Raw genomic sequence first — 17,502 nt, 5'->3', positions numbered from 1 at the left:
AGGCCCAGGTGTCCTTGCCCCCCACCTCCTGCCTGGAGGCACTCGCAGCAGCTCTGCGTATTAGGCCCAAGTGTCCTTGGCCCCCCCACCTGGAGGCACACACAGCAGTTATGCTGAGAATCTGCAACAATATGTTGCAGAGTCAGACTGCCTGAAACAAAGCAAGGCCGAACAGGGGAGATATGGAAGAACAATGCTGAATAAAGCAGCTTTATGTATAGTTTAACAAATGATACAGAGAACCAGGGAACTAGCTGGGAACTGGATTGGCTGGCTATATGGATACTTGGGGCAGCTTGCTATTGGATAAGTATGCTGGGAAAAAGGATGTATAAAAGCCTGTGTAACTTCCTGCTCTGTTGTGCAGGATTTGAGATTTTATTCTCCCTGTACCTTTTTGCAGCTGCAAATAAACTTTTCTGCTTCTCCACCCCGTTGTGATTATTGGGTGTAGCACACCGGGTAACGAACCAACTCAAGCTGTTGTTCAGCCTCTCGGCACTGGGTGCCGGCAACAGTACCTACATGTACCATGACCACCAGCTCCTCCCCAGCACTACACATAAGTCTATCTAGATGCCTCGAGAGATCCGCAACCTTCGCACCAGGCAGGCAAGTCACCATACAGTTCTCCCGGTCATCACAAACCCAGCTATCTATGTTTCTAGTGATCGACTCTCCTATTAACAACACTTGCCTTTTCCTAATGACTGGAGTTCCCTCCCCCGGAGAGGTAACCTCAGTGCGAGAGGATACCCCAACATCACCTGGAAGGAGGGTCCCAACCATGGGAAGGTTTCCCTCTGTTCCCGTTTACTGCTCTCCTTCACAATGCAGAGGCTGTCTGACCGGATGTGGGACAAATCTACAGTGTCCCGGAAAGCCTCATCAACATACCTCTCTGCCTCCCTTAGCTCCTCCAGTTCTGCTACCCTGGCCTCCAAAGCCCGTACACAGTCTCTGAGGGTCAGGAGTTCCTTGCACCGAATGCACACATATGCCACCCGCCCACAGGCCAGGTAATCACACATGCTACACTGAGTGCAACAAACAGGATAGCCCCCACTCTGCTGCTGGGCTTCTGCCTGCATTTTCTCCTACCGTTACCTAGGTTAATGATAGGGTTTTTGTTTAAATCAAGAAGTTTTGATTATAATTTAGTGTAAAGATTTTAAAGAATGGCAAGTGTACCTTGCCCCCTTCCCACTCCCCTTCCCAACTCCCTCTTGAAACTCCCTGTTAGTGGCCACTGTTCACAAAGCTCCCTGGTTGCTTGCTCACTGTTTTATAAAGCCCTAGCCTCCTTGATAGCCCCACCCCCTGACCAAGGCTCAGCCAGTGAACTGAGGCTTCTAGATTTCAAACCTTGTTTAGAAGCTCACAGCTTCCAACTGCTGGCCACAGCACACGGTCCTTCAAACAAACAAACAAAGACAGACAAACACAAGATGTTTACTTAATATTTTGTACTTTATTAAATTTATTAAAACACCAACATCGTATTACAATTAGGTCCACAGTGGTTTTAATACAATTTTGGTGTTTCAGTAAACTCATTAATTTTTTTTACTCTGTATTAAATTACAAAATATTAAGCATTAAAAGTACAAAGCTGTTGATTAGCACTAAGAGGCTAGTTGAGGAGTTATTAGCAGATGATTAACTAATGCAGGGCTACATGGGGAAAACTGTGGATTTCAATAATTATGATTTTCTTGTAAAGGGAATTCGGATTACTGGAATTAATACCATATACAGACTATTAAGGAATCTAGGGTCTATATGAAAGGATAGACTAACAAGTCTGGGAGTGTTCTAGTTCACTGCAAAAAGAACAGAAAGCCTTCCCCCCTCCAACAGTCTCTCTAACCTTAACAGATGGGATTTAAGTAGTACTGCCCAACCAACATAGAATCACAGAATCACAGAATATCAGCATTGGAAGGGACCTCAGGAGGTCATCTAGTCCAACCCCCTGCTCAAAGCAGGACCAATCCCCAACACATGAACAAGGGTGGTGAGGACGAAGAGAAAAGGAAAGAAAGGTTATTTATTGGTAACTGTAGTTCTTGGAGGCCACATCTATACTACAAAATTACGTCAACCAAATTTACATCAGCATACAGCCACCAGAGTTATTAAATTGCTTATTTGTGCACACTTGGCTCCTTTAGTCGGTGGTGCGCATCCTCACCAGGAGCGCTTGTATCGATTGTCTTGTCAGCATGGGGCATTGTGGGAGTTCCTGAAAGCCATTAACAGTCAACATAAGCAACGCGGTGTATACACAGACACTGCATTGACCTAATTACATCGACTGACTGAGGAAGGTGGTGCTACTAAATAGGCGTAAAGAGGCACTTATGTTGGCAGGAGCCAAATTTAACTGAAGACAATTCCAAATTCTAGGTCAACACAAGGCAGCTTACATCGATCTAACCCTGAGTATAGACCAGGCCAGAGAGTTGTCAGTGTACAATCACACTCATGGGATGGATCCCTTAGTAGCTTAAGCTTCCAGAAATCCAAGTCAATAGGGGATGCATAAGTGTCATCTAACAGGATGATGGGCCTTGCGGCATATATACAGATGCCAGAGTGCAACTTATGGCCCTGGGGCCCTTTAAAACTGGAAGTTGTTAGTTGCAGGGCACATACTTGTTCCTAGTCATGGGACCTACAGGAAAATACTCAAAGCTTCCTGCCTCTTAGGCAAGGCAACAAACAGGAGAAACCAAGAAAAAGTAAAGGGTTCTCTGTACCTGTCTGTGAAAGTCTGAGAGGAGCAGGTGCCAACTTGGGGGGTAGTGGGAGAGCCTCAGCTTGGAAGGACTGTGAAGCTGTGGAAAAAGGGCTGAACAGCGGTCAGGAAAAGCTATTAAAGGTGATGGGTGGTAGGTTCTCCCCCTTCCCAGCTGGTAAAATCAGGGAAAGCCTCATATTGGTACTCTGAGTTTATTTGATTTTGGTTTGCATTTTTTGTTATTTAAATAAACCAAACCCTACAGAAAGGTTCTTGAACTAGATGGTCGGTTGTTGGGATCTTCATTCCACTTTCCAGCTAGTGAATTGCCCCAGTGGCTTACATGCCCCCTCATAATGCTGAATATTTGATACCCAAATTATTTTATAAGTGCAGCCCTCTTCATCTCCATTCCTTGGCCTGAACTGTAAGTTTCAGGTGTACAGCAAACTTTGAAACAGAAGGAAGGTGGGCTCTTCTTCCTTATCCTCCTGCACCCACAGGTGTACTGGGCATCCATCAGTTTCCACTATTTATGTTAGTCTTGTGCTGGTTTGTTCTGAGTTTCAAACTGATGATCTGGCTTCTCTCTCTATTGTTCTATGTCTCTCTCTAGGCAACCCTCTTTTTCTTTCCAGTTGATGTCCATGTTATCACTTGCCATGGAAGTCAAGTTAGTGGCATACTTGAAGTGTGTCCTAAATATGTCCATCTTTGTCTTTTTACTATATTTGATACTTTAAAATTGGTTTGCTCTTCTTAAAATTTCTGATGTTGCAAAAGAACTCTTTCTGGTGGTCTCTGAACATCTGCCATAAGCATTTACTTTGGAATTAATTGTTCTTATCAATTTCTGTTGTACGTTTCTATGACTCTGCTTCATAAAAGAAGACAGACATGATACCAGTGTTAAAAAAAAAAGTACTTCAATATCAGTGTCAATCATGCTCCTTGTCCAAATCTTTACAAAAGTTGTTGCTGCTTTTTATATTAATTGCTTGACATCTAACATGGTTTCACCATCATTTCACATCTCATTCCCTACATAGGTAAAATGACTTATATTTCTAGTTTTTCTTTGTCCACTCTAATAGTTACTTCGGGGACACTAACAGCCATATATTTTGTCTTCTCCTTATCAATAAATAAACCAAGTTGTTTTGTCAAGGTAGAAGGTTTCGTTCTGGAAGGTAAGCAATGATTGTAAATTTTAGATCGATTTAACTAGGTTGCTGCACTATTAAGGTGTTCCAGAACGAACAGGGTCTTACTAAAAATTGGTTCACCTCCACCCAAGAAAACAAAAAGGGGTAGACTACTTCCTTAGCAGACTCTGGTTTCTCATGCTTCCTTGGTGGTTTCAGTACACAGACATGTCAGATTTTGAGAATGTGTTTTCTCATCTTAATCTTCCAAACACTAATATGACTAAATTTGATCAGCCAAGGCTTAAGGGTATTTTTGTGCAACTCTTTCCCATGAAGCTAATATTCCAAGCAGTGAGTGGGCATCCATGTGACCTCACCTCAAATGATCATTTTGAAGACAACATGTTGGATAAAATTAGGACACTTTTTGGTTCACTATGATAATTAATTGAAGTAAACAAAGCTACTGTTTCACATGCTATTTTGGTGGCTCGGTCTCCAGAGTATAAAATTCAGTTGTTCAAAAAGAAAATACAAATCCCTCTACTGATGGCAGGATGCCGTTTCAAATGACATGACATTCATAAACACACTCTAGGGGTGGAGATCTTCAAAAGGAAGAAAGCAGAATTGGAAATGCCAACTGTCCAGTGTGAATCTCAAAAACTTTTTCAGGAAGAGAATATGGGTTGCACATGCAAGAATCTTCAAGTCCACCTATACCTGGAAAACGCCCTGATCCACTGCTAGAAGCGTGGATCTGCAATATTTCATTTTTCATCTGACATTTTAGGAGCCAATTCACTCAATTAACATCCAAAAATATATATACTTTTTCTAAAAATGGTCTACTGCCTCCTTCTTTGAGGCCACAAAAATATAGAATAACCCTCCCTTCAACATCGCTGTTCATCAAGATAGGGCCCTCAACCCCCAGAACTGGGAAGCTATGCACAGAAAAAAGCCAGTTCTAATCTGGGAAAAGGAGAAGATGAAGGGAACAGAAATTCTTGCGACACTGAGGAGGTGGCTTTCCACAAGCAGAAAAGAAAATGAGAGATCATCGTCCTACCCAAATGCACAGAAGAAGAAAACTGATAGTCCGTAAACAGTCATAGCAGCTTCAGGCTGAAAAAGAAGGCTTAGACTTATTTCCAGGGAGACAGAAGTCACAACAGCTCCTAAAAACAGGAAAAAGGTTTACACTTAGGAAGGAATCTACTGACTGTGAAATAACATTTTTATGGGGAAGAGAGATTAGAAGCTTCTGTGCTGGTAAATTGGTTCAGAAATATTACCTGACAAATGAGATAGTCCTGTCAAAAGTGACAGGCTGTAATACGAAGCTTAGAAGATACAGCACAACCACCGCACTAGGTCATGGCCAAATCCATAACGCTCAGCCGCAAAGATCACCTTCCTTCACACTATGCTGAAAAAGGCAGGAATACAAGTGGAGAAAGCTGAGGGAATTGCTCATAGTAGGCAATACCTGGATGGTGAATGGTAATTACCCTGCCTTTCAAAGTAAGCAAGGAACCCAGAATTTGCATTGTTGCTGACCAAGCCATATAAGCCTTTTTTGATTAAGCATACATACTTGCAATTATATAAGAATTACCTCTGAACTAAGTTCTAGTACTTCAACAAGAGTTGGCAGAAACTTGACATTTAGCAGGAATGTACTTCCTATGCAAGCACCTAGTTTAAAATTTCCAAAAGCATCTAAACGGTCTAAGTCAGTTTTGATAATGGAACTTAAGTGTCTAGTGACTTTAGAGTTAAAATTTTCAAAAGAACTAACTTCCAGGGAAGAGATGGCTTTTTAGTAGTTTGGTGAAAGATAGTTGGGATTTGGCCGAATTCTGACTATTAAAAATTAACTTCATGCGTGTGCATTGCTTTCTGTTTTTATGGGAAACAAATGTGCCAGTGTACTATCAACGCAGTATGTACATACATAAATAAAACTGCAGAGAAACTTTATAATGAACAGATACTCTCAATTTATTAAGAGCATAAGAATGGCCATACTGGATCAAATCAAAGGTCCATCTATCCCAGTATCCTGTCTTCAAACAGTGGCCAATGACAGGTGTTTCAGAGGGAATGAACAAAACAGGTAATCATCAAGTGATCCATCCCCTTTCGCTCATTCCCAGCTTCTGGCAAACAGATGCTAGGGACACCACTGATGCTTAAGAAAGTTGAGTGGAATTTCATTTTTAGTAGGTATGGATGTGATATGATCTGTGACTCCACACACTGAAAGAGGCAGGGTTGCAAAGGAGTACTACCTTATTCCAGACAGTGTGGTGACTGATGGTGATTCATTACTTACATTTTCCTAGCAGTTAAAGCTCCAACCAGGATTAGGCCCCATTGTACTAGGCATTGTATGAACAAAAGATGATCCTGCCCCAAAGAGTTTATAATATAAAAAAACCTGACAAGACACACATGCTTATAGCAAAAAATACATCAGCAGTTTGTCAAAAGTATAGAATAGTGTGACAAAGTTCCTCCTCTACCTTGGTGGGTCTTCCACATATTGGCGGATTTGCTTGCCTCAGAGCTTCACAGCAGCCCTCAGTTTGGCCATTTTCATGAACCCACAGTCCAGGTCAACTCCTCTTGTGTCTGACCAGGAGTGGGGAGGTTTGGGGGGAACCCGGGCCCACCCTCTACTCTGGTTTCCAGTCCAAGGCCCTGTGGAATGCAGTTGTCTAGAGTGCCTCCTGGAATAGCTGTGCGACAGCTACAACTCCCTGGGCTACTTCCCCATGGCCGCCTCCCAATGGTCCTGTTCTCAACATAGGACCTTCTTCCTGGTGTCTGATAATGCTTGTACTCCACAGTCCTCACACAGTCCGCGTTCTCACTCTCAGCTCCTAGTGCCTCTTGCTCCCAGCTCCTCACAAACGCACCACAAACTGAAGTGAGCTCAATTTATTGTACTGGACTATATGGAGAGAGCAAAACTTAGCTGAACCTCAAAATGCTATTGTGTCCTCCAAGGTCTATTCATTACTATTTTTCCCCCTAGTTAGCATAACTTATTTCCCCGTGTGATGGGGTATACAAGCCCCACACTGGGGAACAAGAGATTAAGGGATTTTGGGCCCAGCCAGACCTACCCTACCACACCTGCGGTAAATGCTCCACCACTCTCTAGATGTGATTATTGTCACACAGAGTGGGTAGTTTAGGTACAGAAAGGCTAAGCGACTTGCCCAGGGTAACACTGCACTTTAATGGCAGAATTAAAAACATAACTCGATCTCCTGACACCCAGCCCCACATTCTAGTCCGTAGGCAAGAAAATAACTTGAAAAACATTTAAAAAAATTTTAAATCACCAGTATTTTTAACTCTCTGATAACTTAGGGCTAGCAGAATGGACTCCCCATTGCCCCACCCTCCCTCTTAAAATAAAGTGAAACAAAATTCTAGGACAAAGAATGTTCACCAGAAATTAACAATTGGGCTGAAGTTATAATTTATTGTAAAAAATTGTTTTCAGGACAAGTGCCCTCTCCAACTGTAACTACATATGGCACCACTTCTGTAATACGGTTTTTCAAGCATATTACATCACTGATTTGAAAGATTTCCTATGTATATTTTCAGCTGTTGTACACTTTGCTTTAATAAACATTTCAATTTCTGTAGTGATACAACTGGTTACAATACAAAATAAAAGTTGGAGAGAAATAAGTCATTTTAATGATTTAGGTGTTGAAGAAACAACTCAATCACCATTACTTAATTTAACTGAATGATCTTCTAAAAGTAAAGATTAAACTTAAGAAATAATGTAGCATATGGCACTAAGGAGTCACAATGCCCTAATAAGTAATCTAGTAGCACCACCTCCTGGTCATATTACCATGCACATATACTCGAAGGCTCAAAACATTCTACTTGCTGTTAATTTTGCCACATACAACAAAAAATGCACAAATCATTTTCTCAAAGAGATATAAGTATATTGAGAAATAAAGGTAAATTAAAATATCTGCTGACAAATACAACTTGATGCAAAAGACAGAAAATTATTAACAAGCAAACATTTTTCCAGATTTCGAGAAACTGAGCAAACAAGTTTTTAGTAAAAGTCACAAATTCAGTTTTTTTAAAAACATCCCTGCAACTAAATGCGAACTCGTGCACTTCTGAAATAAAAAATGTTTATGCAATATTCTGATTCCAAAACAAGAGAAAAATATACTGGAGCATTATTTTTCAAAATTGATGTTCATTATTTGAAACTATTTTTTCCCCCTCACAATTTGAATGAAAAAAGGTGAATGCTGACAAATCAACCAAAGCAGCATACATACCTTGAAATACTTTCTTCTTATACGTGTCATATTCATTAGCATTACTCCAGAATTTATTCCAGTTATTCCATAATATGGGTGTCTAGCAAAGCGATTATACCATCCAATACGAGGTTCCTCGTGTTCTGGTGCCATTGCAGCAATTTGTGTGGAATTAAATTTTTTCAGAAAAGACCAAATATCATCAACAGGTCTCAAAAACAGGATGTCAGTATCAACATACAGTAACGAATCCACATCTTTGAGGATTAACTGTGAAGAAAAAAAGTTAAAATCAAACTAGGGTGATCCATGAAGTATTTGTTTTGTCTTTATAGCTTACATAGACAAAAGGATTATTTGGAAACCATTCCCTCCTCGCCCTTACAGAGTAGTTTAGTTTATGTATTTTCATGAGCCAATGACTTCACTTCAGACAGATAGTTTACAAATGTATGAATTCTTTTATTATACATCATAAGAACAGAAAGAAACTGAAACCTGATGTAGAACAGTTTAAGACATTGGTGTACCATGCAATCGAAAATGCAAGTTTTTTATTTTAGTACATTGCTGCTAAAGGGAAAAAACGGGATTGTTTTTGTAAAATGTGACAAAAATGATTTTTAGTGAAAACAGTTTCCTGCACAATTGCAGCCAAAAGTTTGGTAAATTCGAAAACAAATCTTAATGAATTCATAAAAAACCTGTAAACACTGTACTATTATGAAATAAGCTAACTTACTGGCAAGAATAGCCTTTGTGAAGCACAGGGTTTAAACAGTTTCTTCCATTCTGCTGCACTCTCAGTCGGAAATGTTATTGGGTATACGGTATAATTAAATTTTCCTTGATATGGCAAACCATTGAGCTAGGTAAAGAAAGGACATAAATCTGTTTAAGCTTAATTTTACCAGAGGATAATGTATCATAAGAAGAACTGACCATTTAGATTGGTCATTTAATTGAAGACATGCAGAAGTATGTATTGATCTAATTAATTGATTTTATTAATCTTCTCCTCCCTCCCCCCAACCAGAAAGATTTTTTTAACTACAAAAATTTGCTAGAATATTGTTCAAGTATGCTTAATGTCAAGCAAAAAGTGACTCACCGAAGGACTTTAAAATTAGAGCAAATCAAAGATGGGATACAAAAGTAAAGGACACAGAAAACATGTTAAGCAAACTGCTGATTTTGTAGGGGAATCTAAAATTAAAAACAAAACTGGTATATAGCAGAGTCACATTAGTCTGTCACGGAACAAGATAGGTCTCAAGTAACCTTGGTAATTTAAAGTATCCACTTTTTAAATGCAAAAATAACCAAACCTACCGTAACTGTGCATCAATGAACCCAATTCCTGCCTCAGATTGTCAATCTGGTCATAATTTTCTATTCAGCAGCTGGAGTTTGCCAAGAAGAGACATAAACCAATTGATTATTTTTACCACTACTGTCATTCCAATCTGCAAAGACACTGCCATGCAGACAGCTGGTGGGAGTGCCTGGTCAGAAGGAACAGGTCAGATTTTCTCCTGAAAATAAACTATTCCTTGGCTGTTTTGAAAGAAGCTCTCAGCTGGATGATGTTCTGAGCAGGAAGCTGGTTTGGATTTAAAATGAACTCATGCTGGCAGAACCGGGTCACTGCAGCTTATGCAGTGAATAAGAGGTTACTCACTTTATGCAGTAACTGGAGTTGAGATGTGTTCCTCTATGGGTGCTCCACTTCATGTGCACATGTAACTATGATTGAAGAGTTATGGGTCACAATAACCATTCGGCCTGTTCATATGATCCAGACACTCTCATGCCCGGTACCGAGGACATAAAGAGCTGCACGGGTGTCTTGCCCTCAGTTCCTTCTCTACCCAAAGTCCCATGAGACGAAATTCAAAGCAGAGTAGAAGGAAGTTAGGTAGCAGAGCAACCATAGCAACATCTTGAAGAACTCTGGTTACTGCACAAGGTGCACAACCTCTTCTTCAAGTAGCATTGCTATGGGTACTCCACTTCAGGTGACTCAGAAGCAGTATCCCCAGAGGGAGAAGGGAGATTTGGAATCAGATCCAACACGGAAGACAGGACAGAATTTTCAACTGCAACATCTGATCTGGAAGCATGAACCAACGCACAGTGTTCGAAGAAAATATGTATTGAAGTCCAGGGTTGCAGTTTTGCAAATTTCAACAACTGGAAACATTTTTCAATAATGCCATAGAAATAGATTTGGGGTAGTACTCTAGAAGGAGTTTCAATGTTGGCAGCCTCTAAACAAGAGATAATACACCCAGAGATCTACTTTGAGAGTCTTTGAGTGGAGATGGTGTATCCTTTTGATCTGTCTTCAAATAAAAAAAGTCTGGGAGACTTCCTAAATGGTTTGGTTCTGTCCTAAGAGGAGGACAGCGGCTTTCTGATATCTAAGGTATGTAGTGCAGCCTCCTCCCTGTTCTGGTGTGGCTTTGGGGAGAAAAAAACAAAACAAAACAGAAAATGAATAATCAGGTTAATATTGAATTCAAAAGATACTTTAGGTAGAAATTTAGGGTGTGGTTGAAACAAACTTTTCCCTAAAAAATATTTTAAAGGGAGGATCAGCCATTAAAGTCCCCATTTATCTGACACTTCAGGCAGAGATGGTGGCCACCAAGAAAGCCTTCTTCAGAGACAAGTGAAGTAGAGAACTAGTCGTCAGTGGTTCAAAAGAAGGCTTCATACGCTAATTACAGATGAGATTTAAATCTAATAGAGGGCATATAAACTGAGATTAGCAGAGAGGGAGAGCGAAAAGGTGAAATCTCTTCAATTTGTGAAGGTAAACATTTTGCGTATATAGTTTTCTGTTTAACACCACATGTACTTCTAGAAACAGGAAGTTTCTATTCCTGAGAGCTATTGAGGAGCCAAACTCCTAGTCAAAGAACTAGGTTGGAAGTCTTCACACAGGACAGGAAGCGAGGTGGATCAAGTAAAGGCTTATTTCTGCCAGTTCAGTACAACTAAAATGACTCTGGCCTTTTCTTATTTGCTCTTGTTCAACATGCTCAAGATCATGGTGTCAGAGGGTATGCACAGAGAAGGACCTTCATCTAAGGAGTGGGGAAGGCATGCCCTAGGAAATGAGGACCCAGTCTTCCTCTCAAACAGAATTTCATGCACTTCCTTTTGGCAATGGTGGCAGAGAGCACCACTTGTGGAAAGCTCCAGATTAGAAAAAAAAAGTTCTGAGAATCCACAAGTCTAGCTCACATTCATAATCTTGGAAGAAGTGCCTGGTGACATCATCAGCCATGGTGTTTTGTATACCAGGAAGGTAAGAGGCTGAGATGACTATGTGACCGGTTGTCCAGGTTCCTTCCCCACTCTGAACTCTAGGGTACAGATGTGGGGACCTGCATGAAAACCCCCTAAGCTTATTTTTACCAGCTTAGGTTAAAACTTCCCCAAGGTACAAACTATTTCACCTTTTGTCCCTGGACTTTATTGCTGCCACCACCAAGCGTCTAACAAAATATAACCGGGAAAGAGCCCACTTGGAAATGTCTTTCCCCCCAAAATCCCCCCAAGCCCTACACACCCTTTCCTGGGGAAGGCTTGATAAAAATCCTCACCAATTTGCATAGGTGAACACAGACCCAAATCCTTGGATCTTAAGAACAAGGAAAAAAGCAATCAGGTTCTTAAAAGAAGAGTTTTAATTGAAGAAAAAGTAAAAATCACTTCTGTAAAATCAGGATGGTAAATACCTTATAGAGTAATCAGATTCAAAACAGAGAATCCCTCTAGGCAAAACCTTAAGTTACAAAAAGACACAAACAGGGATATACATTCCATTTAGCACAACTTATTTTATCACCATTTAAACAAAACAGAATCTAACGCAGATCTAACTAGATTGCTTATTAACCCTTTACAGAAGTTCTGACCTGCATTCCTGCTCTGGTCCCGGCAAAAGACACACGCAGACAGAGAGAACCCTTTGTTCCCCCACCACCAAACAAAACACCACAAAACAAAATAAGTTGGTTCTTCTAAACGCCTGGCAGGAGACCTGCAGAGGGGCATCCATGCAGGGGGGAAAGTGTGGGTCCCAGAGGGGAACTGGACTTAGAGTCCAAAACAGTTGAAAATGTATCACTGAAGGACAGAACCAGAGATTAAACCAGAGACTAACAGGTCAGATCAATGAAACTTGAGCTTGGAGCCACAATGATGATTAGGGTTAGAGAGGAGCCATAACCAACCCCAATGAAACAGAGGGTAACCCTTGGCCTGAGGTTGAGGAGAAAGCACTGTTGCAAAGAAATAATCTGCCACAGTACCTGTTATGGATCCCCTCCCATTCTGAGGCCACTTTTTACATAAACTTTTACATAAACTCTGATAGCCATCCTTCAGTAGCCCTAGAGTGGAAACAGGGAACAGAACCAGTAATAAAAATTTGAACAGCACTACTGTTTCTGTGCAAAGCTTGTTGAGAAACACTAAAAAGGAGGCCTGTCAGATTGCAATAATCCAGTATGCTGCAGGACAGTTTTTACACAGTTTTTTTCCCCAGTGCTAAATGCACAACTGGATTAGTGCTTGGCAAGGAAGGATCCCTAAATCCCACATCCAAGACTGGGCTCTGGAACACTACCCGTGCTGCCTTTCCCACCCCACCCCACCCCTCGGGGGTGAAGTGGGCAGGAGACACACAGCTGGAAAAAATACTGGGGGGGCGGGGGAAGGAAAAAAGTGACCAAGTGTGCTCACTGATGGAAGCAGTGAAGTGGGCCTGAAGTGTAGTGCAATGGTCTGACCAACAGAGAATATAAGGACTTCATAATGTTACACACACCTGAATCATTGCAACTACATCTAACAGAACAATACCCAGTAGCAGATGTCTAAGAGAAAGCCACACATACTTCCACTAAGCTACAAACTGATTCAGTGCATGACTTGGATACTTACTATGCCTTTGAAGCTGTTGTGCAGTTGGCCCTCTGCAAAAATATGAAACTGTAGAGGTTGGATGCTGAAAATAATGGCTGATTTCAACATAGTAACAGTCTCCTCCAGCCTTTCACCACAGGCAACCACTGCTAGGTGCATCTTCTCAGCAGGCTGAGTTTTCATAAAATCATATCTAATGAAAAATAGTAAAAATTAAATTGGCATTTTCCAAGAACAGATATAAAAAGTTATGTCTTCTTAAGTGCATAATCTGATTAACAAAACATTCTTGCTCTAAACTGAGGTTAGGAAGTAAAAATGGGATATCTTTAACAAAAGATAACTTGGAACAGGACAGAAAAAATGGAACTGAGTTACATTTTGTCTAGATCAAAGTTTAGTTGGATCTAGTTTCATATCCACAAAATTACACAGCAATACAGATACAAAATGTTAGCAACACTCACAAAAGGAAATATCCACATTATTGGAAAAACTTTGCATTACTATCCTTCATTGTAAATTCACCTACTGAGTAATTCCATCAAAATAATTACATTAACAGAATATGGTTACAGAGTTACGTCATGAAGTCAAAAATGCCACAATTAAGGTTGAGAGAGCAACCTTAAATCTTATGCATCTATTTTACAATGAAGTTCTTAGTTATATGCTCATTATATTCCTTTCTCACGGGATCCTACCTAATTTAATGCAGAGTCTAGATAATGTGCAGTAAATGAGGCAAGGTTCCAAAGACTGAACGAGGGTAAATATTTATAAGTCATTTAAAAACAATTTTCCACAGATGAAAATTTCTGGATGACTTAAGCAGTTATACTGGGTACAGCTTTTTTCTGTTCTCGTAAGTTACTTTGAAATAAATGCTGCACACCCCATTCACTGTGAGCTGGATTAAACAAGAAAAGCAAGCATATAATAAACATAATGCATATATACAAGCAGATAGAATTAACACTGGCATTTCCTAATCTGGTAAGCTTGATTTAGGAGTGCCTAAAAATAGTATTTTTATAATAAAAGAAAGGACATCTACATCTCTAGAGAAGATTCCATAATATGAAACTAGACAGAGCATATAGGGGTGAAATGCAAGGGAAGCAGAATTATAGGGAGAAGGGGCTTGAACTGAAGTAATATTGCAGGAGAGAAGTGGTGGAAGCAGAGAGAAACCCTGACTGGCCACAAGTGGTTCAAAGCACAGATCCTCTCCAACCAGACTTCTTCCAGCTCTAGCTCTCCCAACTTCCACTCAGCACTCCACACCTTACTGAACAGCTACTATTGGCCGGCCCATGCACCTACTTCCACACCCCCTCAGGTTCCCCCATCCCCAAATTGCTTTCATGTTGAACCATGACCCTACAGCCCTGCTCCTCAATGTGTTTCCGTCCATCCAAATCCTTACTCTTCACCATGCTCCCCTACACCATTCAACTGTTAAGTATCAATATATATAAGAGTTTAAAAGCTGAATATGGCAGGGAAGTACGTGACATGGGGGAAAGAATGCATCTCCCCAGAGACCAGGAGGAGAAACAGGGTTGTAGGGATTTGGATTCAGAGGAGCAGAGCAGAGGATGGCAATTAAGGAGATAGATAACATATATTCTTATTTATATAAACTGGAAAACTAATATAGAAAAAATATGGTCAACTTCAAGTTAAGTCATTCAACAGTCCACCTATTCCCCACTCAGCACATCCTTTTCTCAATTTCAGCTACCTCCCTTCCATCATCCATAGCCTGTGCATCTCCATCCACATCCTGCATAACCAATGTGCAGCTCTGACTATATTTATTGGTCATTAGAGGTTATGTGTTTTAATAATTAACTGTTTAGATGGAGTTAAAGTTGGGAGTATGTAAAAGTAAGGTTAAAAAAAATGACATGGATGTTGTAATTATCCGCAAGGAAGGAAATTCAGAATTAAGGTTAAACTTAGTTTAATATGTTTGGATTACCTTAGGGAAATGCAGTTAAGGCACCCAAACAACCTTATCACCACTATGTAGTTAAGCAATGCAATAATCATATGATTAATACAAAATTGTGTTTATGGTGCCAAAATCAATCAATTTAATTTAATGACAAATTAGATTTTACCACCCCCTCCCCCCACTTGATACCACTACAGGGCAGTATAATAGAATTCTGAAGAACATTATTCAACCTGTGTGTGATGGTTCTTGGGATATCCAGGACTGAGAGTCACCTTGTTACCCCCTGCCTCTAGTGAGAGGAAGTCTCTCTTATTGTAGCTGGGTGTCAGCTCTCTGACCTGTCAACCCTTCAGTCACTCAAGAGCTCTCCTCTAGACTTATGTCAGCCTTTCTTCACCTTGCAAGCTAACAATAAGGTGCACCCCAATCTACAAATCCCTTTGAATTGTTCCCATGTGACATCCAGCCCCCGACACTGACTATTCTCAGAGAGGTATATTGTACCCTGTTTACCAATTTTACCTTAAACCACTGCTCCTGTAAACCACACAGAAATTTAACTGGGAAGAAGATAGTGGTGGAAACAAATGGTTGCAATACAAAACAAAATCATAAAAATGCAAAGCTGGCTCTACACGAAGAGTTACCCTTCCTATCTTAGTAGACTTCCATCTTCCCCACCCCAAAGTTCCAAGATCACTGGTTTCTCAAGAACCAGAATACAAACATGCAAGAACGCTTCCCTTTGTGCCTGGGATTTTCCTCAGTGAATGGATCTAGAGTGCCTCTCCCTAATCTCTGTTATACTGAAAACAGTCTTTTGTTTCTAATCAAAAAGGTGAACCCCTGCCCTGTGGTAGCATTTCTTTTCTACCTTTAAGTGGTTTTGATTGATTGTTGTCGTCTCGGTCTCTGATAGTTTTCCATGGATTGTGGCAAGGGTAGACAATAGAACCATGCATTCATTACCTCACCAACCGATCAGGAAGGGGTGACAACTCCCTTTTGTTTGAATGGGTCATCATAGAGACACATTACCACCTGGTGACTAATTTCTACTCCAAGTGCATAAAACATACTTTCAATATAAATACATTATCCCTTAAATATTATGTGTACATACATCTCACAATGATTATGAGTTTTGACAAGTTGTGAGCTTTCTATTGATATCTTACATGTTAAAGGATATTTATCCATAAAAAGTAAGACATGTTTGGTGGAGTGAGTTTGTCAGGTCTGAAGTGAGAGCTGTTTGCAAAGAACCGAGGATCCTTTGTGAAGAGTATCTGTGTCACACCATTCTAGAAAAGAAACCTTCAGTTATGAATCAACAGCAAAGAATTACTATTAATCCTACGCACAAATTTCTTCAAAATTTAACCTGTGCATAAGATTTCCATGAGTTTTAACTACACAGGAAATTTGAAGAGTGAACTATTCCATTGTTGAGATCATTCAGAACAACAAAAATTCTGACAATACTAGATTTCTTCAAATGCCCCCCCTTTTTTTCCCACAATTAATTCAAATTAATTCACATACAAAATCTCAGAAAATTCTTTCTCCTGTCAAAAAGTGGTGCAATTTGTGGGAAAAGACAGTCTATTTTTCATATATAAACCAAGTAGTTGAATCCCTGCACTAAGTGCAAAAAAACCCTCAACTCAACCTTAACTATGGAGCCACAAGTGCCCTCATAACAGAGGACTGGTGGAAGACTTTCATAAATAACATTCAGAATAGTTCTTCATCTGGTTTTGTATTGATCTAAGTAAATTAGATGTTACATTGCAAATGGTGGCTGTGAGATGTTTTTCTGCAACGCTTTACAAAGTTCTGTGAATGGATCGTCTGTTTTAAGACATTTTTCTGAATTTTGTAGTAACTTTTTTTCATATAAATTACATAATTCAAATCCATATAAGCAAGCGCACTCATATATTACATTTCTGGCCAGAGTTAAGGCTGCATGCTGTTTAAGAAGAGAGCAGAGGCATATGAATTATGGGTGGTGGAAGGGAGGTAATTGATATTATGAAAAAAACTGCTGAAGTAGAATGTAGATGGGTTGTTGAAAGACTTAGCTGCTTAACTGAATGCTCTTTATGGTTTGCATTAGTGGGATATGTAGTCCAGAAACCTTAACTCAAATTTAACTTCTTATTCCCCCACCCAAGTTTCCCTTCCTCCCCCTAGAGTAACGAAAGAAAAAGCCAAAACACTGCTCAGGGATAAATTTTAATCATTCACAAATAATTATTTGACCAAGAAACTTTTTTTAAAATTTTAAACTTTTGACTACCAAACCTATTCTTACTAGCTAACCAACAGAGGACAGTATGCAACATTAAATGTGAACTGAGGTGAAAAGTATCT

At 40.0% G+C, this 17,502-nt stretch overlaps 1 protein-coding gene across 5 annotated transcripts in view; it reads right to left on the bottom strand.

Annotated features, from left to right (window-relative positions):
* The window catches only part of GXYLT1 (glucoside xylosyltransferase 1), a 70,441-nt gene that overhangs the window by 20,586 nt on the left and 32,353 nt on the right, over positions 1 to 17,502 (bottom strand). For 4 of the 5 annotated variants that reach the window (XM_075124414.1, XM_048836021.2, XM_048836022.2 and 1 more), the window contains 3 exons: positions 13,176 to 13,350; positions 8,959 to 9,084; positions 8,235 to 8,486 (listed from right to left, as the gene is read on the bottom strand). In XM_075124414.1, the coding sequence (XP_074980515.1) occupies positions 8,235 to 8,486; positions 8,959 to 9,084; positions 13,176 to 13,350 (553 nt within the window). The remainder of the gene's footprint in view (positions 1 to 8,234; positions 8,487 to 8,958; positions 9,085 to 13,175; positions 13,351 to 17,502) is intronic. The other variant, XM_048836023.2, reaches the window with a different exon arrangement.

The sequence above is a fragment of the Caretta caretta genome, chromosome 1, assembly GCF_965140235.1.
Source record: "Caretta caretta isolate rCarCar2 chromosome 1, rCarCar1.hap1, whole genome shotgun sequence".
Lineage (NCBI taxonomy): Eukaryota > Metazoa > Chordata > Testudines > Cheloniidae > Caretta > Caretta caretta.
Note: the sequence above shows the minus strand (reverse complement) of the source record. Positions and strands in the feature narration are given on the sequence as shown.